Source organism: Perognathus longimembris, chromosome 22 (genome assembly GCF_023159225.1).
Source record: "Perognathus longimembris pacificus isolate PPM17 chromosome 22, ASM2315922v1, whole genome shotgun sequence".
Classification (NCBI taxonomy): Eukaryota; Metazoa; Chordata; class Mammalia; order Rodentia; family Heteromyidae; genus Perognathus; species Perognathus longimembris.
Window position 1 is genome coordinate 20,801,188 of NC_063182.1, and position 22,349 is coordinate 20,823,536.

At 34.8% G+C, this 22,349-nt stretch overlaps 1 protein-coding gene across 1 annotated transcript in view; it reads right to left on the minus strand.

Moving 5' to 3' along the window:
• Adgrv1 (adhesion G protein-coupled receptor V1) overlaps positions 1-22,349 on the minus strand; it is a 496,777-nt gene that overhangs the window by 357,171 nt on the left and 117,257 nt on the right. The window contains exons 44-54 of the mRNA XM_048331390.1: positions 21,150-21,274; positions 17,961-18,118; positions 17,724-17,870; positions 17,061-17,168; positions 12,281-12,545; positions 11,087-11,209; positions 7,361-7,583; positions 6,846-7,050; positions 5,008-5,154; positions 1,870-2,125; positions 165-367 (exon numbers count right to left, since the gene is read on the minus strand). Coding sequence (XP_048187347.1) covers positions 165-367; positions 1,870-2,125; positions 5,008-5,154; positions 6,846-7,050; positions 7,361-7,583; positions 11,087-11,209; positions 12,281-12,545; positions 17,061-17,168; positions 17,724-17,870; positions 17,961-18,118; positions 21,150-21,274 — 1,960 coding nt within the window. The remainder of the gene's footprint in view (positions 1-164; positions 368-1,869; positions 2,126-5,007; positions 5,155-6,845; positions 7,051-7,360; positions 7,584-11,086; positions 11,210-12,280; positions 12,546-17,060; positions 17,169-17,723; positions 17,871-17,960; positions 18,119-21,149; positions 21,275-22,349) is intronic.

Sequence of the window (22,349 nt, forward strand, 5' to 3'; positions counted from 1 at the left end):
ATTAAATATTAAACTGGATATGAAATATATAATTTTATGTTTTAAAGAACCCTGTTTAAAAAAGAGAATCTTGTTTCACAAAAGACTTTTACTTATAAGAGCATCACATTGTACATTTAATAGTTACTTTTCTTGACACCACACTTCCCATAATCTGTACTTACTGGCAAAATGGCAACTTTGGCATGAGTTTCTTTCATGTTTTCTTTCATTATTATTATGGTTTCTTGCAACACGTAATCCTCATTCTCAGTAGCTTGATGATTGGTGTGCAGTAAGAAATTGGGTGTAGCCATCAGGTGAATAGCAATATCCCCAAGGAGACCTTTGTCTCGAACAACTTGTAACTGAAGCACCGTGATGTTCTCTATGAGATAAGCATGCTTCAAGTAAGAATGCTTTTCTGTTGCCTGTCAGGGCTGCTGCAAGCACTCATGGTGAAGTATTTGCATTCGTTTTAGACACTTAAGGCAGAGAGGTAAAACAAAGCTAATATATTCTCCCATGGGTCTTCTGTGCTTTGCCGCCTTTGTCCACAACAATGTGCTGAAAACCACATTAGAGCACTGACCTTATTCTACTCATCCCGCTGATTCTGCCTTTCAGGGCCTTAGCTATGTGCATCACGTGCTTCAGTGGAATTAACGGAGAGTCTCAGCAAGTACACATATGAAAGTTAAACATTGCTGACAGTTATACATGCTCAGAAGATTCTTTGAAAATGAATTTCTAAATACATAGAATAATCATTCAATGACTAATTATTAAAAGAGTGATTTTGTCCTTCTAGTGAGATGCTTATTACAATGTGGAAAGTGCTTTGCAATACTTGTTGTTTTTTTTTTTCTCAAATTTTTATTATCAAACTGACGTACAGAGAGGTTACAGTATCATACGTTGGGCATTGGACAAGGCAACAAACAAACAAGCAATACTTGTTGTTTACTTCACTTTTTAGAACTTAAACAATTTTAATGCCTTATAAAGAATTAAAATTTTGCAATGGATTAAGTAATTATGAAGAATTAAATATAAAATGCCAAGCAATACCCTCCTTTGGTCTATGATTATCTATAGATTAAATATTGTGTCTTAGCTTCAGAAACTCACAATAAAGTTCCTGCCAATTATACAAGCTTCAAAAATGTTTACTGAATGAGAAAACCCACATATCATCCTGTTGCAAGTCTATTTTTTAATTTTCTTAAACAGATGGATATTTGTGAAGTTCCAGATTTGCAACCACATGCCACTTTTTACCTGAGCATGTTAATAAAATATATTAGACAGAAGGATTGTCTAAGCATTACATGAAATTGTTTAAAACTTAAAACGGAAAATTCTGAATTCAACATTTAATTAAATAGGACAATTGACATTTGTCTATGAACAACATACTTATTCAACAATCCACATGAACAATTATTTAACATAAAGAGTTCAGCAATCAAGGGCAATAAAGACTGACCATTGTTTATTACACAGGATTAAATCACTCTAATGCTTTAGATTAAATGGTGCTCTTACTATTCTCTATACTATTCTCTGCTGAAAATATACAGAAAGGGAAATTTAAGTTGGGAATGAGAACACATAAAGAAATGATTCAAAAGAAAAAGTAAAAAGCAAACATCTCTACTAAAATCTCTTACATTATTAACATGTTTATTATGATAGTGTGGCTTTAGAAACTAAAGCCTGATGCTAGGTGATCCAATGATTTCTTAATGATCAATTCAAAGCATCATGACCTGTCAAACCAAAATATTCACATAAAAAGAGAAAACTGCAGTCCATATGAATATTTGAAGTAAATTAACCATGGGAACATCTAACTAATATCGAAAATAGATATTCAGTGCAATTTACCTGTAGGCTCTGTCACTCTAGTGAACAGTGAGCTCGCATGCCAGCCCACAACACCATGCGGGGAGTCATTGGGAAGTGTTGTTATCACAGACTTCTTTCTGTTCTGATCAATTGTAGCACCTTTCGACTGCTCCTCAATCCCTTCTGTCACCACATCTGTGAGTGTGATACTCACAACTTCTGATAACTCTGGTAGATCGTCAGTAAGAACAGTCAGAGTAATTGTGGACAACACCTGTCCTTCAGTAAATGAAATCTAGAAAATTTTAAAGAGAATTTCTTTCAATTTTTCTTGTTTAGTATGAATACAAATGACCTAATTTCATTAATAAATTATTATCTTAAGTAAGTAGACAAAAGGGTTTCAATTCAACATGTCAATTCATGTGTACAGTACATCTTGATCCATGTTATTTGCTACAACTTTCTCTCCCCCACCCATTGAGTTTGTTTTTATATGGCCATGAGAGAAATAACAAAAGTTAAGCGATATAATATAGTTATACAAATAATTTAAATGCCTAACGTGATATAATATAGTTATACAAATAATTTAAATGCCTAACACAGTAAAAGTAAGAAGACTACTAGGAACCAGAAAATCCTATACCATTTCTGAAACCTTAGCTGATAAAACCTGCAACTAAATTATCATAACCTAGAACCACAGTTCCTTTCCTGTTGGAAAGTCTTCCCAACAAATTAAGCACTCAATGTAACTTGTAAAGTTTTACAGAATTAAAAGATGGTTCCTCACAAGCTTAGACATTTTTTTGTCTGCAAAAGTCTGGCCAGAATTGATCTACCAATAAAGTTATTATTTTCCAGCAACTCGACCACAATAGAGGTAAAGAGAGAAAGTCAAGGAGAGATATAAATCACAGCATATCTCTCCTTTCTTTCCTGTCTCCATTCACTACAGATAGAAATCCATACTGTTGAATTTATCTGAGGTCCTTGCTCACAGGGTTTCTGACTGTTTCTTAGACATCATTATCTCCTGACTCATACTCATTCTGCAGCAATGTGACTACAAATTCCTTTCTCAAACTAGCATAGAAGGTTTGTGCCTCTACCTCTGCCCATACCATCTCTCCATCCAAAGAAGGCCTCTGGAGGATATAGGCCAGAGAGCTTTGTTGATAAGATGAGGAATCAGAAAACTGTTGTCCATTGGTTCATTTTTTAATTTATTTTTTGTGAGATTTGAATTCAAGGCCTCAGCTTCTTAGTCATGTACTCTACCTCTAGAGTTTTGTCTCCAGCTCTTTTGTTTTTGTTACTTTTTCAGATTGGGTCTCATAATGTTGTTTGGGGCTGGCCTCAGATTGCAATCCTTCTATCTATGCCTCTCACACACATGGGATTACAGGTATGCAATATAAATGAGTAGCCTTGTTTTTGTTTCTTCACTTCTTTTTAAGGGCATGACTGAGATTTGAACTCAGGGACTCAGTTCCTTACCACTTCAAAAGTGCCTCAAATCAATTTGTGATAAATGAACTTTCATCGGAACACAGCCAAGCTGATTTAACTGCATCTTGTCAGTTGCTTCCTATAATGTGTTTTATATTTTTCAGCACAATTTCTTTCCAAAGACAACATTATTCTGAATGAGATTGTATTTACTTTGTCATTTCATAGAAAAAATTATTGACTCCACACAAATTCTTTCAGAATATAGTCTACATTTAAGGAAGTAGAGATTTAGTTATTTAAACAATAAATGGCAATTTGAGAATGCAATCAGAATATACAGAACCTGAGAAATACAACATAGCTCTGTATAAAATACACCTCATGCATGAAATACAGCTTAAATACAATAGAATTTTCTACAGTATACACAATACAATCGAAACTTTTACCTTTCAAATGATACAAGAATCTTTCTTTCTTTTTTTTTTTTGGGGGGGGGCCAGTCCTGGGCCTTGGACTCAGGGCCTGAGCATTGTCCCTGGCTCCTTTTTTTTTTTTTTGCTCAAGGGTAGCACTCTACCACTTGAGCCACAGCTCCACTTCTGGCTGTTTTCTATATATATGGTGCTGGGGAATTGAACCCAGAGCTTCATGTATACAAGGCAAGCCCTCTTGCCACTTGGCCATATTCCTAGCCCCATTACAAGAACCTTATAACTGGATTTGAAATAAACTTTCAAATCCAATTGTCCTTATTATTTGAGGCTTCTTTTAAAATAATTGCTTAGAAAAACATTTGTGCAAAATATACCAACCTCCCAAAACCAAGGCAAGTCAATGAGATACTCTATCTTTCAAAAAAAAAAAAAATGGCTCCAAGCACTCTCTTTGTGAGACATGTGCTTACCTGGTCATTCTTATTGCATTTGTAAATTTGTATTCTACCCTTTCAGGGTAGATACTGCGATCCTTTACCCCAATCTTTTCTTGGGGCTCACACACTCATCCACCAGCTGCAGGGAACAGTCACTCCTGTGTTCCTCACTGGAAACAGACTTTGGCTGTGACAAACGGCCTCACCCAAGATTGTTCTCTACCTGGAAGGCAGCTTGAAGCAAGGAATAACTGCTAATATGGAATAACAGTGTCCCAGAGCTATATTTGGAAGGACTCCGCAGAACTTCATATAATCTTCCTCAGTTATAATAGCAACAGCCTGCATTTTCTAGCCGTTCTCAGATATTTGTGAATGTTCCTTAAATAAAACTTCTGTCCACAACTGTCAACCTTTTGTTTTATTTGCAGAAAATCTAACCTGTATCATTCCATAACTTGGAGTTATTTTTCCATGAGTTCAGTTATATCACACTGATGTGTTCCCTGCCTACTAATTGCATTTTTCCTAATTGCAACACACTTTCCTCATTTGATTGGTTTTAACTTTAGGACAATTGGACTCAACATCTGTCCAATGGCTCTATGCAAGTTCAAAATGAATCATTTTTTCATAAATAATTTTTACCGTATTGAAAAAAAGAGTCACAATACAGAAACCAACCTTAATTTGCATCCCTTTCTATGTCTCTATGGTGATTAGTAGGCAGCCAAAGTTGGCATGGTCACACTGAAACATTTCATTCATAAAGCAGGATCTGGTCCCAAGAATCAATAGTAACCATTATTTAACAGTGTCTCCTATAATTTTCCAAAATTACATACCACTCCAGAGATGGGAAATATATCATTAATACTTCCGTCAGCTGCCCATGCTACAGTTAGATGACCATATGTTCCTTTTAAGCGTTCAACATTCAAGGTTATTAAGATATCTTGTTCCAGTTCTTCCACTTGCTTATATAATGAATTCTGAAAAATATACAGGAAGACATAAGGGATTAGTTGAAATGACCTAAAAAGTAAATTCTTTATTTCATGTTAAGTTTCACTGGCAAACTGCACATTGCTAAACAAAATCAAGATGCATTATATACATAAACTGCTCATTAACTGGCAAAACAAAATTCAATACCTATCCTTAAAAAATTAAGAAAAGTGGGTTGGGAGGGATGGGTGAGAATGTTGAAAGGGGTGACAATGACCAAGACACACTGTATTCATGAAGTACTTTTTTTTAAATGGCAACTCCTTTGTACTACTACTTGAAGATAATAAAAATATTCAAAAAATTAACAACAATATTGAGCCTGGTGCATTGGCGCATTCCTATAGAATCCTAGTAATCAGATGGAATATCACACGTTCTAGGTCAGCCTGGGAAACTGTCTCAAAATTCATCTCATAAAAAAAAAGAAAAAGTTGGTTTCTTGATAGGCATTAAGGCAAGCATAGTGATTTCATTTTATCTTTCCAATAAGATTTTTCATGACTTTTTTCTATAGTAAGCTGAAAAGAAACTCTGCAATTATTTCTTTAATTTATGGAAGCTCCTTTACAGAATGCTAATTTTAGTACAGATCTTGTCCTATAGTGATATTTTATACAATATTTTAATATGCTGTCACAGATGTTACATAGTAATAAGATCTTACTCAAGGCAATCAAACAATCCAGAGGAAAAATTTTTCTTTTTAAGTATGCAAATACTGTATTCATAAAAGGCAATCTCTTTTAAAAAGAATCCTCTCTGTTTACATGGAGGAGGGTTTTTAAAATCAGGTCAGTGTAATGCCAGAAAATATTTAAGAAATTCTTAATAGCAAGCTAGAAGCATGTTCCAGGCGTGTGTACCTGTCTAGGAAGTATAGGGCCCTGGGTATAAATCCCACTAAAAAGAATAAAATCCCAATAAAATCCCAATAAAAAGAAAGGAAAATCTCATCATCTACTAATTTTATCTTAAAGGAAATTATCCAGACAGAAAATACCAGTAGTAATTCTACCCAATGGACTGAAGGAACCCTGGGAACTAGCCACTGGCAAAGATGAAACCACAAGACCTTTTGTCTCTAGAGCAGTTTTGGACTGAGTTTCCTAAAGGCAAACCTCTTGTGCTCAACTGTAAGGTGCATTCTGAATCTGCTGGAAGACTCCAGATGAGGAGGTAGAACTCAGCTGCACAGCATATGGGATCTAAACCTAGGGACCCAACTCTGACCCCCTCCCCCAAGGCCCAGGACTGGCAAAAAAAATATGTACCAGACTCTATCTTACCCCTACTCTGCATTAACACATTTGTGTGTGGTATGTGTGACACAGCACAATGTGCAATATATTCACAATCTTGATCATCATAGCCCTTTAGAAAAAAGCAAGAGCAAGGCCAGCTGAACACATTTAAAATCCAATCCTATCAAAAGAGTAGGAAAAAATGACTTAGGATAAGTTGTTCCTTATAATCTGTATGTTAAGAATGTATATTGCAGATAGAATTCAGTAGAATTTACCTTAGAATGCACAAAAGAGGTGTATCAACAAGAAGCAAAGGGGGAAACATTGAAGATACTCCAAGTATGGCTTATTCACTGAGTGCTGATCAGACCTCTTTTGTAACTGCAGTAAGTTATTTTCACTTGTACAAATGGAATCTTCAATATTACCTGAGCAAATGCAACAATTCCATAGGCATCATCATTAGACAGAATAGTTATTTTCACATAACCATGAATGCCAATCTCTGCTCCTCCTTTGGGATTTTTAAGCTGAACTCTGAAGGATTCTTCTTCTTCTGGAATTATATCATCGAGGATATTTACTGCTATGGTAGCTTCTTTGTCACCAGGTTTAAATATCAGTTCACCTGAACTAGCATAGGAAGTACATATAAAATAAGTCAATGACAACAGACAAAATTATATATAAAGTACATTCCCCATGAAACTCTTACTGCACTAAGCAGTAATAGTAAAGTTTTGCAAGAAGCATATTTCATAAATAAAAATTAATTTTTGTATAGTTCATCAGAACATAGTACAATAGATTGTAAAAATATGAATAGCCAGGTTACGTATAGCTTACATAGAGTTCTAGCATTTTATATTTTTCTGAGTCACTACGTCTTAGAAATTTTATGTCAGACAAACTGAGATGAACATAAAGAAGTGGTTGAACCTACCTGGGAATAAAGTCAGATTGACTGGAGATGTAGGCCAGTTCATATATATGGGAGTGCATAGTTCCTGCTGTAGCAATTAAATTCTTGCTTGAATTAATGGACTTTACTACAACTGAAGCTGCATCATGAGCAGAAGCTGCTTCCAAAACAAAAGTGAACTGATTCAACTCTGAATTCCAACAGTAAAGGGCAGACCCTGCTTTGCCCATCAGAAGTATGTGGACTGTAAGGAAGAAAAAAAGGCAAGAGAAGAGAAGTGCCAAATGTCATTACCCATTCTTCCTCCACTCATGCCAAAGCAAGACTTCCAGCCTGCTCCAAGCTCTGTTTTTTTCTAAAGTAAATATAATTCAACTTATATAATAATTGAATTAAATGGTCATTTGGGAATGTGGAAAAATAACCAGTCCAGCTTGACAATGTACCCACATCCATCCAAGAAAAAGGAAAGCCACAGGATGATAAAACACAAATGAATTTTGAACTCTTTAGTTATACATCTTAGTATTAATTCAAAAGTAAAATTTTCAAGGTTAAAAAATACCAATAAACTCACGAGTCAATAATTCATTTTTAAATTTTTCATCACTAGTCATTATATTTATAAATTTATAATTTACAGGCATAAAATACATATTAAAAAGTTAACTATTTCATACTACATGTATTCTATTACACAGTTTTACATGTCATTTCCAAAGTATTCAATTGTATAATTTTAATGCATATATGATAATCTAGTATTGTGTATGCATTAAATTTGCTACCTACATTAGATCTTTATTGTATGACATTTATTTTTCAATATTAAGTAGAGGTTGAGTTCTCCCTATTGTTTTCTCTTAGGAAATTATTCAAGGTAGATCATGAGATCAAAGGAGATGTACAAAGAAAACTCTTAAAATATATTCTTCTAGTGCTTTTGAATATCAGGAAATCATGTTTTTGCTAGTTCAAAGCAATGGCATATATCTGCACTACAGAAGCTGGAAATGTGAGAAGACCTAATAGGTTGTATTTAGTACTAAACAGACAGAATTGGGGGAGGGGGTGAGAAAATACAAGCATGCTCTTAAAGAAACACACTGGAATGCAAATATCAAATCAGACTGACTAGGTGTTAAAACAGTACATTTAATCAGAAATAATGAGTCTCTTCTAAAATACTATGCCATAGTTTATAGTGGAAAATCTCATATTCTTACTCTTATACATCATACTTGTAATTGACCTCAATGTTGCATAATGATAAAGATCATCTAGAAAAAGTTAATATATTCAGATCTTTAAATGAATATATACTTTACAAATAGCTTCATAAAACATTCAAAAGTAACAAACCCAAATGGACCTACATATCCTTCAATTTAACTGATCTACACTCTCAATTAAGATCATAAACTACAGTGATCTAAATATTACTGATTATGTACCTTGACCTTCAGAAATATACTCTACTTACTTCTGAATTTGATTTCCATATTTTGGAAACAAATTGATAAGTGAACATTCACTATAAAAAATGTGGGGTCCTCAGCAACCCCATTTTTGGTCATGTACCCAAAGGATCACAAGCAAGACCATACTAAAGCTATCAGCACAACCATGTTCATCTCAGCACAATTTACCATAAAATGTGGAACCAACTCAAATGCCCCTCCGTAGATGAATGGATCAAAATATTGTGGTGTATATATACACAATGGAATTCTATGTTTTTATCAGAAAGAATGTTATTACCCCATTCTTAAGGAAATGGAAAGCCTTGGAAAATATCATACTAAGTGAGCCAGACCCAAAGAAACAGACTCTGTGGTTTCTGTCATTGGCAAAATTAGTACAAGTCTAGGATAGTCCTAGCAGATGATCACAGTTATGCTCACATAAGATAATGCTAAGTGAAATGAACTCCAATATATGGAAATAAGTGGTTTATCATTGTTGTTGTTATTTACAGCATACTATGTGAAATTATGCCTTTTTCCTTTGTTTTTCTTCCCCATGGTTTTACCCCTGTTGTCACTGTAACTGATTTTGATACCCTGTGTATTGTATATATGTTTGTCTGAATCAGAGAAGGGCAACATCAAGTTGATGAGACAAATGGTAAAAGGGGAACCAATACAACAGCAATACTTACAAGACAGTATGCTATAAACCAACTATACAAGTAGGGTGAGGGAGGGAATTGGGATAGCAGGAAGATCGGAGAAAAATGAGGGAAGAGGTAATGAGTTTGACAAGAAATGTACTCACTGCCTTACATATGAAACTGTAACCCCTGTACATCACCTTGACAATAAAAATAAAAACATTAAAAATGTGGGGTTCTCACATGTACAGAGAGGTGCTTCTCCATTTATAGTGGCATTACATCCTAATAAATCTATCATAAATAGAAAATGTAAAAACAAATATATTTATTATTCTTACATTGTTGAATATCACATCTTATTATAGATTTACTTAAGTGTTCTCAGTCTCAAATTAGGCAAATTGGGTTACAATTGGGGAAATACAGAAAAGCCTATTTAATAATCCAGTGCTCTCTATCTTGAATGTACTCTGCACAGTACTAACTCTCAGAATTCACTCTCATGACCCTGTGGTAGCTGGAGCTGTGCTCTCACTACTATCGTCTAAAACTGAAAAATGTCACAAATCACTAGTCGAGGAAAATGTAAAAAAAGCGAAAGTGTTTTTTACTGAATTTTTAATATTTTCATACATTAGGACCTTGTAAGTTCTAAAAACTAAAAAAAAGTTAAATAAAATTATTTAGACAAAAAGTATATACTCAAAATATGTGATAAAGATGAACAGACCTCTCAAAGAATGCTGAAGTCGGCAAAGTGAAGATTTTTAAGTCTTTTATAAAGAACTTTGAGATTACATTTCAGATGAACCATTCTGGGACAATAGTAACCAAGTATATCAAATTTCTCAGAAAATGATGACTATACATAAATACACATAATGACAGCTGCCCTTTCATTGAGGACTCCACATGAGAGGCAGCCTGACCAGCTCCCTATTCAACTGACCTCAGCTTTCTGCTTTATTGTAACTCCCCACCCAAATGACTCCTCACCAACTCTGAAATTATCCTGCAGCCTCCAGGAAGCAGCAATAGCATGAGCTCTTTTTACTAATATACTTTGCCTCTGAAACTGTATTGATTAAAATATTGCTTATTCATATTAAGAAAGTGATTGGAAGAATAAAGGAGGACAGCAGAGATCTCACAGTCATCTCAAAATTCATTAAATGGAAGTTTCTTCCATTCATTTATACATATTTTCATATTTTTAAGTATATATAAATACAGTATCACTCTTTATTTTTCTCTAGGTAAAAGAGATAAAACAAAATACTAGCTGGGCACTGGTGGCTCACACCTATGATCCTAGTTATTCAGGAGGCTGAGATCTGAGGACAGAAGTGGCTCAAACAGTAGCCTTGAGTGGGAAAACTATGTAAGAGACAGTGCCTAGGCCCTGGGCCTTGATTTGGGCATACATATAAAAATACATCTTTGGCCTTCACTGATAATCCTTAAACAAACTATTCATTTTATCAATACAAATTCTTTTGAAATTTTATGATTTCTAGAAGGGTTGTTGTGAAGTTCTGGATTTTAAACTAGTAAAAACAGCACCATATGAAATTTAGTGAGATTAAATAATTCTGGCCTTTAGGATTGGTTACCTAAAAGAAAATCCTTACCTATTCCTGAAGTAGGTATGAAGGAATGGATTCTTTCAACAGGAGAAAAATCCAGGCTCTGAAAATGTCTGAATGAAGATTGTCCCATCTCCCAGATGAAAATATCAACTGAATTCTGATATCCTACATTAGTGAAGTAAAAATCAAATGTTAAGTCAAAAGTTGGAAAAAGAAAATTACAAAATTTGGCAGTAATACAAATGATTAAGTTTAACAAATATTTCCTTGAATCCGTTTTGTTCAATAAAAATACACCAGAGTAGGAAGTACTTCTAAAGTTCTTTTGCATTGCCACATGAACTATATACACTATTCTCCACTAAACAGAATCATATAGTATGTAAAGAATGAGGTTGAACACTAGGCTTCACACCTGTAATCCTACTTGCTCAGGAGATTGTTTGGGCAGAAATTGTGGGAGAGTACATCTACAAAATAACCAGCAAAAAGCCAGTTTGGCTCTATGACTCAAGAGGTAGATCGTCAGCTGAGAGCAAGCAAGTACAGCAAACTTGAAGACCTGAGTTCAAATTACAGTACCAGAAAACCATGGGGCAAAGTATTTTATCCATGAACAATTCAATAAGCAAAAAAAATCATAGTCCTACTCAGAATATTCTGAACCAGTCATATTAAAAGTTTCTAAGGGTTGGGAATGTGGCCTAGTGGTAGAGTGCTTGCCCAGCATACATGAATCACTGGGTTTGATTCCTCAGCACCACATATACAGAAAAAGCCTGAAGTGGCACTGTGGCTCAAGTGGTAGAGGGCTAGCCTTGAGTAAAAAGAAGCCAGTTACAGTGCTCAGGCTCAGGCCCTGAGTTCAAGCCCCAGGACTGGCAAAAAAAAAAGTTGCTAAGTACTATTTATCAATACTATAAATTATCCACAACATCCCAAGTATAGTCATATAGAAATTTAGCTGTTTGTACTTTGCATATAAAGATCATTGGAAATTTTCTCACTTTACATATCCATCCCCAGTTTTATTTTAACATAAATTTAATATGATCATTTGGAAGATCATTAGATCACAGTTATAATGTGCTAATTATTTGTTCAAATCCATTTGTAACTGACAGCTAATACTTATCCAGCAAGAAACTATATAGAGATGCTCAAAAAGTTATGAGACTTTCTTATAAAACATGTAATTTAAATTCTAGATGACTTTGATAATAACTGTAGTCTCACCTTCAAGGATATTTTTGGTAAAAATCAAGTAAATATCATCACCAGAAGACAAAGCCTCAACTTGTGTTGTCCCATTGATGGGCAACGTTTGGAAATTAACAAACCCACTTCCAGACCACCTAAATAATGAGGCATTTAGACTGGCATTCGCTGAGGTGATGGCTAAGAACACCAAGCCACTTCTGCTGAATACGGTCATGGTCAGCACACCTCGGACAGGGGGCGTTCCATGAAATGAAAAGTTTCTTCCATTCCATTTGAAGACCTGTGAACATGTTCAAAAACAGAACCCCGATGACCTGGAATGCAACATCTGTGAAAATTTAACGAATGTCATATATTTACTTTTCTACATCCTTTTATTCCTTTAGGAGGATATTTTCATAAATGACATAAATGGAAAATTAAAAAAAACTGATAATCTCTGTGCACGTGTGCATGCAAGCATATGTGTGTGTGTGTGTGTGTGTGTGTGTGTGTGTGTGTGTGTACATACAGAATAAAAATGTTTTATCTCTGGAAAATATCTCACCATAAGTGGAGTGGGAAGGGGTGATCAAAGGCAGTCATTGTATTCAATATACTTTAGGTAAAAACTGGCTACATAACTTGAGGGTAGGAATGGAAGAGGTGAAAATGAGGAACAGAAGGGCTGACATTAATCAAGATGCATTGTACTCATAACATGACTTATAGAATTGTAACCTCTTGGCACACTATTTAACACTAGCAGTTTTTAAAAGAAATTAAATTGCTATCAAATAAATATCTAGGAAGACAAAAAGAAGAGAGAAGTATGAAAAATGTGGAATTGGATAGAGAATTTTCTGATGCTGCTGAGTTATCAAAAAAAGCTTGACATTAGAATACAAACACATTTTTTTTTCTCGTGGTGGCAATGCATGCAAGATCTCAGTGTGTTTGTACATTTACAATAAAAAGAAAGTTTGTAATTTACACCATTTTTTAAACCAAAACCTTGTCACTTTCCCAAAATGACACTCATTCAGTTAACAGTCAGGACCTCTGGGCTGAGCACTAAGCAAGGATACAGTAATCTTCTCTTTTATGGATCCTACTAACTACTACAAAACATCTAAGAATAAATGTATGGACAAGTGATATTATTTTAAGTTGACTACTTCTGAAGATGAGACTTAGAATGGCATGGCAGAAAATATGGATATATTAAGGAAATCAAGTTAGAAAGAATGACAAGACCGTTTCTAAGATGGCTTGTCTGATAAATAAATGAGAAAACTGCGAGCAAGTCTAACTGGAAAGAAGCTGGCACTATTGAAAGAATGCTGATGAGACTGAAAAAGTTAGATCATGAGATACCTTGCATTAATCATTTGCTTTTCAAGTAAATGTCTTTTTGAAAGTGAAATACTAATAGTAAATAGCCATACTAGGAAAACATCTATAATCTAGTACTGTTGTGAGTAAATATGGAAATATGGTAATCCTACCTACAGCACATATTAAATAACTTAAATTAATATATTTTTCTAAAATTGGAAATAATCAATATTTTTAAACGATTGCTCCAGATACTTGGCACAGAATTTGAGAAAATTAGAGGCATTCAAAGACTATTTCCAAGACTACTGCAACAGTGCAGCTGAGAAATGATGGATCCAGGCTTAGGGAGAAGAAGCAGAAGTGCAGAGAAGTGTCTGCTCTCCAAATGTCTGAGACATTTAGTTAAAAAAAAACATTTAATAGTGAGAGAGTAAAAAAGAGTGACAAGAAGGGTATGCCCTACAATTTTCTCATGTACCACTGCATTTCCAAGGGGGCTTGCTCTGAAGATAAGGGCAAAAATTAGAATACACATTTCATAGATAAAAATAAAAGTTCAGATTGAGATAAATTGATGTAAGTAACTATTGCAAACATAAAACCTTTTCAAGTTACATGTCAATTGGCAGGTAGATATGCACTTCTGGAATACAGAAGAAAGGATATGAATATAATCTGCAAGACACATAGCTAGAGCTGGTAAGTAAAGCCATTACATTATCATATTATCAGATAAATAAAGTTACCCAGAGTGAAAGGAGAAAAAAGAAAATTGAGTGAAAGCCAAATTCTCAAAAAAACACATATATATCTCAATTTAGAAAAGGGAAGAACTGGCAATGCAGACTGAGAAGGATAGCAGAGAAATAGAAGGAAAATCTGTTTGAAAATACGTTTGTGATGTCACAAACCAACCAATGGGAGATAACGTATAAAACCACACTACCCAGCCACTGCATTGGACAACCCACTTACTATCAGTTTGAATGAGATCAACAGAAGAGAAACTTCTTTCATACATTCTACAGAGGAGAGAAAACAAATGAAATAGATAGAACCTAGATGGAAAAAAAATTGGAAGACAAGTTCAGAGAAAGGATTTCTTTTAAAATGGAGCAATCCATGTGTATATGTACCACATTTTCCTGATCCATTCGTCTACTGAGGGGCATCTGGGTTGGTTCCAAATTCTAGCTATGACAAATTGTGCTGTGATGAACATTGTTGTGATGGTGGCATTAGTGTGTTCTTGTTTGTGGTCTTTTGGGTAGATGCCCAAAAGTAGGGCTGCTGGGTTATAGGGGAGCTCTATGTTTAGCCTTCTGGGGAATCTCTCCATACTGCTTTCCAGAGTGGCTGAACCAGTTTACAATCCCACCAACAATGAAGTAGGGTTCCCTTTTGGCCACATCCCCTCCAATATTTGTCATTGTTAGTTTTCTTGATATAGGACATTCTTACTGAGGTGAGATGGAATCTCAATGTTGTTTTGATTTGCATTTCTTTCATGGCGAGTGATATAGAGCACTTTTTCATATGTCTCTTGGCCATTCTCATTTCCTCATCAGAGAAGTCTCTTTTTAAGTCTTTTTTTAGTCTTTAGCCCACTTTTTGAGGGGTCTATTGGTTCTTTGCGGTTTTGTTTTGGAAGAATGTAATTTTTTTAGTTCTGCATGTATTTTAGATATGAGGCCTTTGTCTGTTGTATGGCCGGTAAAGATCTTTTCCCAATCTGTGGGCTTTCTGTTTATCTTGCAAGCTGTGTCCTTTGCCCTGCAGAAGCTCTGAAGTTTTATGCAGTCCCATTTGTCCATCCTTTCTTTGATTTGTAGCTTTTCTGAGTCTTTGTTAAGGAAGTTCCGTCCTGTGCCAAGGTGCCCAAGTGTTTCTCCTATTCCTTCCGTTAGTGTTTACAGGGTATCTGTTTTAATTTTGAGGTCTTTGATCGATTTGGAATTGATTTTGGTGCAGGGTGATATATAAGGATCTAGTTTTAGTTTGTTGCATGTGTAGAACCAGTTTTGCCAGCACCATTTGTTAAAGAGCCTGTCTTTCTTCCAGACTATTTTTTTAGCTCCTTTATGAAAGTTTAAGTAGGCATAGTTCTGTGGGTTCATTTCTGGGTCTTCAATTCTGTTCCATTGGTCTTCAGGCCTCTTCCTGTGCCAATACCAAGCTGTTTTTATTACTATAGCTTTATAATACAGCTTGAAGTTGGGTATTGTAGTTCCTCCATCACTGTTCTTTCTGCTTAGTATTGTTTTTGCTATTCTGGGTCTTTTATTGTTCCATATAAATTTCTGGATTGCTTCCTCTATTTCATTAAAAAATGGTGTTGGGATATTAATGGGTATTGCATTGAATTTTAGATAGCCTTTGGCAATATTGCCATTTTGATTATATTAATCCTAAGGACTTAGAAAAAAATATACTAAGTGAAGTGAGCCAGACCCAAAGAAACATGGACTCTATGGTCTCCCTCATAGGGAATAATTAGCACAGGTTTAGGCTAGTCACAGCAGAGGATCACATGAACCCAATAGCTATACCCTTATCAACACAAAAGATGATGCTAAGTGAAATGAACTCCATGTTATGGAAATGACTGTTATATCACTGTTGTAATTACTTTCAACATGTGATGTGAAACCATAGCTTCTAGGGTCTTTTGCTTTTACCAGGTCCAATCTGGACTATATTCTCACTTAATCCTTCCTTGTACGTGAACTTACTCAGCACCATGCTCTGCTTGCTATTGAGATGAGGGTCTAAGTTTCCTCCTAATCTCTACCTTTAAGTCACTGTAATTGCAGACACGAGGGCAATTCTTGAACACCTATGCCAATTGTAACAACTTCATAAGGACACAAATGTCAGTAATAGAAGGAATGAGTCAACTTTGTGAAAGAAATAGAATGCATCATGTGAGAGGATTCACAGCAGGCCGCTTCCTCCACTGTGAGAGGAAGAAGGAGTGAGACTGGGTTTCAACTGGTATTTTGAATTTGGTACTGGGAAAACTATTAGCTTCCCTTATGGTAGCTTTCATTTCATTGGCAAGGTTATTAGATAAAAATAAGAAGATGAAAATAAGATGGAAGTCTGAATGAGTAAACTCATAAGTAAACATTATTAGGATTCCAATGAAGTGTACTAGAGAAACGTGAAGTTTCTGAGGTGGTTCTGAGTGCTTACTTGCCAATGTTAATCATATGTTTCTAGCAGTACTATCTGTCTAATTCTGTAATATGTTTCTGTAATGTTTTCCAACTCAATTAATTCTAAATCAAATGTTCATGTTTATTGTTATATTTGCTCTGACTCTTGATGAAAATACAGCATTCCTAACTCTGCTGTTTAAAAATTAACTAAAACCATATGTATTATACCTTTGCATTTTAATAAAATCAAATGATGGCTATCTTATACAAAACAGCATCAAATAGTTCAGAACTTTATTATTAAAAAATCAAACCTGAGTTAATTCAGAATCCTCTTTTTGGCTTGCAATAATTAGGTAATCCTGAGTACCTGAGGTAAAATGTTTCACTTGAGAACTTCCTGTAATAATGATTGTTTGTACCTGTAATGAAGATAGAAGAGCAGAAATAGAGTAAAATGGTGACTCTAATGAAAGAACTAGGCTCCTAGTGTGTGTTAGAATGTGAAGTTCAAGACTTGAGGAATTACTCTGATCTGTGGATAGACAAAATTTTCCTTCGAACAACCAGTCCAAGCAAGTTGTACAACAATTTGCAAAGTGTTCTTTTTTCACATTGCATTCATAAAATGTTTTGTTGAATAGTAACTCCTTTGTATAACTACTTAGAGGTAATAAAAATATAATTTAAAAACATTATCTTTAATTTGATTCTGCTACAAATCTGAATTTCCTTTAGGTAAGCTAAGAAAAATGGAGATAGGAAGAGTAGATGAATGAAGTCTTAATAATCATTGTACATATATGAAAATGGAACCAGAAAATTTGAGGTCAAGATTGGGTACAAAAAAAAGATGGAAAGAGTGACATTGACCAAGATACAGTATACTCAGAAATTGAAATGTAAAATTTAAATTCCTTTGTACAACCATTAAAGATAATAATAATTTTTAAAAGGAAAAAATATTGTTTTCTTACCAGAAATAACTTGGATTCAGCGGTGAATGCATATACACTGTTAGCAGAAGGCCTTTCTCCATTTCTTTCTTCATGAGTAACCACTAAGTAGGGGTTAAGGCCAATGATAAAGGCCTCACAGCTTTCAGGACTTTCTATACTTAACTCCTAGGAATAAGAACAATAGTAATTCATGCTGTGCCCAAAATTTACCTGTACATTTTATTCTCTGTATCATTTTTTAATAGGTATATTTACCACAACTGGAATAAAAATTCCTTGCCATCGGTAAACAGTCAGTGATGCTTTTCTTAACATTATTCCGTATGTAAACTCTTCTAGAGTAAAGAAACACCAGCCCGAAGATGACTTGTTCCAAAAGCTTTGAAATGTGGAAAAGACAGAATCCATTCCTCCTAAGAAACATGATGATTTATTAGTGTCTAATTTCTTTCTCTTTCAGACATTCTCTAATTTATTATTAAACAGTAAGACTAGTGAGTTTATAACTACACGTAAAAATCTTGCCAGGGTGTATGTGTGTGTGTGTGTGTGTGTGTGTGTGTGTGTGTGTGTGTGTATGTGTATGTGTGTGTGTATGTGTGTGAGAGAGAGTGAGAGAGAGAAAGGCAAACAGAAACACAGACACACTGAAACTGAGACAAGCTAGAAAAATTTCAAATAACTTTTTAAAATAAGAAAAATACTAACACTTTAAGTTCATATGGACTTTTCCAAGGCCTATTTCTGAATGTGTTTTAGAGGAAAATACGTTAAACAAGTCTTTTATCAACTTGCATGAAGGTGGTGAAAATATAACTAAGAAGCTTAAAAATAATATGTCTTACAGAAATATGCTGAATGTTAGATTTTAGAAGTTAACACAATATTTTGAAGGTGTTCCTTCTAATAATTTCTCACCATACATTTTGCACATTTTAACAATGACAATGAAAATATACAAAATTCAAGTGCCTGTCAAAGTTTTTTCAAATAGCTATTACTTTTATGTGTTCTAAATTCCTATTTTACAATTAAAAGAGCAAAGGGGAACTACCATTTAATGAAGAAGAACTACTGAAAATTCTATTATCAGGACTATATCCAAGGCTAATAGTATGATCATGATGCAACAAGAACAATGTTCAAAGCTAAAAACTAGTCTCCTTATAAAGGAAATATTTGAACTTACAAAAACGACCAGTCCAAGAATGCACAAAGTCAATGCATATATATCATACCTGTTAAAGGTTTACTTTCCTAAAAACCCACCAAAATGCCTATTTTGTTAACTTTTAAACAAATGGTTAGGTGCTGGTAGCTCACACCTATAATCCTAACTACTCAGGTGGCTGATATCTTTAGATCATAGCTCAAAGCGAGCATGGGCAGGAAAATCCATGAGACTCTTATCTCTTAAAAAAAATCAAAGAAGCCAGAAGTGGAGGTGTGGCTCAAAGCTATAGAGGGCTAGCATTGAAGGGGGGTGGGGGGGAAGCTCAAGGACAATTAAGTCCTGAGTTCACGCCCCAAGATAAGTATAAAATTAACTAACTAACTAACTAAATAAATAAATAAATAAACAAGTAGAAGAAGGGAGCCATAACTTCCCCTTAAGAGTCCTGACTGACCCTGAACAGGCCAAGTTTTTCCCTACCATCATTCAATGTGAATGTAGATTATAGTGACTGGTGGCTTTTTAGAATCTGCATTCGTGCAAATACTTCCACAATGTAGAGTCCAAATGATAGGAGAACCGAGTCAGAAATCAATCTTTCTGTTTTATATATCATTTTCCCCTGTCGTCTAGGCTCTCATGTCACTATGCGTCTGTCATCCCCTTCTCAGTTTTCAGTGTTTCTCTACCTACAAGGACTGACTCTACCAACAGCACAGACACACCTATACATCTCTCCAACCTAAACAAGCAAAAACTTCCCTGAATCCAATGCTACATCACCACCTTCTCTAGATTATCTTCCCAGCCAAGTTTCCTGAAATAATTTCATGTATATTCAGTGTCTATTCTTTTACCTCCATTCCTACTGATATTCACATTCAATCGTTTTCTACAAATAGCTCTGATCTGCTCATTTCTGCAATTCTAACTGTACTGCTCTTCTTTAGATTCTCATCTTGGACTTCTAACCAGAAAATGCCCCAGATCCTCTCCTCCATTTTCATGCTGTCGTCTCCTGATGTCTGCAATCCCAGATTCTCCCAGGTTTCTTCTTCCAAACGTCCTTTGGAGTGTCATTGTGGCATCTTCAGCCACTCAATATGAGTCGTTTAGAAGTTTGGTCTGAGCCCTCTTCTCCTTTCTTATCTATAGTCTATTTTAAATTCTCTCTCCATAAGTTTGAGTAAAATGTATGCAAAAGATAATCAAGTTTAGAAACAAACTAAATAACCACCCTTTACAAGTTGGAGATGTCAATCAGGTGGTAGAGTGTCAGCCAATGAGTAAAAGTGTCAGATACCAAGTTCAAGTCTCAGTTTAGGAAAAATACAAAAAGATAACCAAATTTATTTTCCAGTACAGACCTTAGCATTTTCTCAAAAATAGCTCAGATTCTACATGTTTTAAAAATACATGTGTTTTATTTCCATCACAAGAATAATATTTGTTTTTCTTTCAAAATTCCCTTTTTTTACTGGACCACATGACCTCCACCCAACTGTACAAGTCAGAAAACTAGGAGTTGTTCCTGGCCATTCTTTTTCTAACCTTCAAATCCAGTCCATCACTGGATCTAAACTACAATCATTATTGCCATTTTCCCTTGTCTTTCTATGTCTTCTCTGCTCCTCTATATAAACCATTGTTGGTATAGCATGCTCTTCTATACAAACCATTGTTTGTATACAACTAAGAATAGTATCATCAAAATGCAGAAACAACCACCTTTCAGGCCCAAACTACTCAGAGATTTTTTTGATAAAGCAAAGATGAAAGATCAGTAGCTACAATTATTCATTAACATGTCAACATCAGTCCTCTTCTTTACTTCTGTACCCATTTCCCACTCTAGTTCTTGTCTTACAATCTAGCATGGTAGGCTTCACATCTCCCACCCAGACAGAGGCCAACTCTTCATCCCAGTTCTTTCCATGATTAATCTCCACCCATTGTCCAGCCTATTTCAAACAATAATACCCCTGAGAAACACTGCCCTATGTTATTAACACTGCCAGCTTTTCCTTTACAAAATTTGTTCAAATTTATACTGCATGCTGGTTTGTACTTATTTATTCATGAAAGCTCCTATATGCTCAGCTCCAGGGGCTCCGTTACATGCCTACTACATGATAGGTACTTAATAATTGTCTGTGCAATAATAAAATTAGCTATCTGTTCCTCATTTTCAATAGATCCATTCAATAAATACCACAGAAATCTAGTAAGTTCCATGCATATACTATTTTAGTGTCAGATTCTAAACATACTTGTTCCAAAGGCTGTTTCAGAGATTGTTTCCCACTGTACACTCACAGCTAAATCAATGCCATTGGTACGTGACACATTTAGGTATACAGTCCTGTTGGCTTCTTCAACATCTATGGAGCTGACTCTAAAATAAGAAACAAAGAAGTTTGGGTAAACAGATATATACACCACATTGGCAGCATGTATTTTGATGTAAATTTTCACAATCCAAAAAGCCAAAAAGTTCATACATTGGAAGGACTAGACTCTGGCACTCAAAAATATTCACTTATGTAGCTTCTTTAATGCACAAATGCAACAATGATACATGGCCACAAAAGTGAAGTAAAGATCAAACTTCACATTCAACAGAGAAATAAACTGAAAGAGAAATAAATTTCATTCTTAAATTTCTCCACACGTAAATCAAATATCTGATGGAAATATTGAGTCAGGAAATTCTTAGCATAATACTAAAACTAGAGGTATTAAAATATCTTATGATAAAAAACTCATACAACTGGGCAGCTCATAAAGGAAATTTTCAAGCTCCAATTATGTTAATAGTTGAAGAGTTATTCATTTGGTATGAAAATGCAAATAGGATCATACAAAACAAGCTTCTTCATGGTTAAACAACCCAGAGGCTTTTGATTAAGCCAAGATACAAAATTCACACTTACAATATTTTTTAACTATAATATAAATGTTATATTATTTCTTGTGTTTATTGCTATCAAAAACACTAAATAGAGAATATCTTTACCCATAAGTAACAATTCTAAGAATATGAGAAGTCTAATAACATCACCATTTAGGATTTATGTGGGTTTTTATATCTCTGTTATCAGATCACTTATAACTTCTCTAAATTTACCTTCTAGAGTTTATTTGAAAACTCACTTTTTAAATAAGGAGAAGGATGGGTTGTGTGATACCATATGCTTGTAATTCCAACATGTGAAAGTAGAGGATTTCTGTCCAAGACAAGCTCAGGCAAAAGTGTGAGAAAAACCAATTTAAAAGCAGAAAGTATAAGGGCATGGTTCAAGGGGTAGAATGTCTACCTAGCAAGTTTAAGACCCTGATTTCACTCCTACTACCAGAAAAAAATAAATTAAAACAAAGAAAGTAGCAGCTTTCTTCTACTTTTTTTTTTTTTTTTTTTTTTTTTTGGCCAGTCCGGGGCCTTGGACTCAGGGCCTGAGCACTGTCCCTGG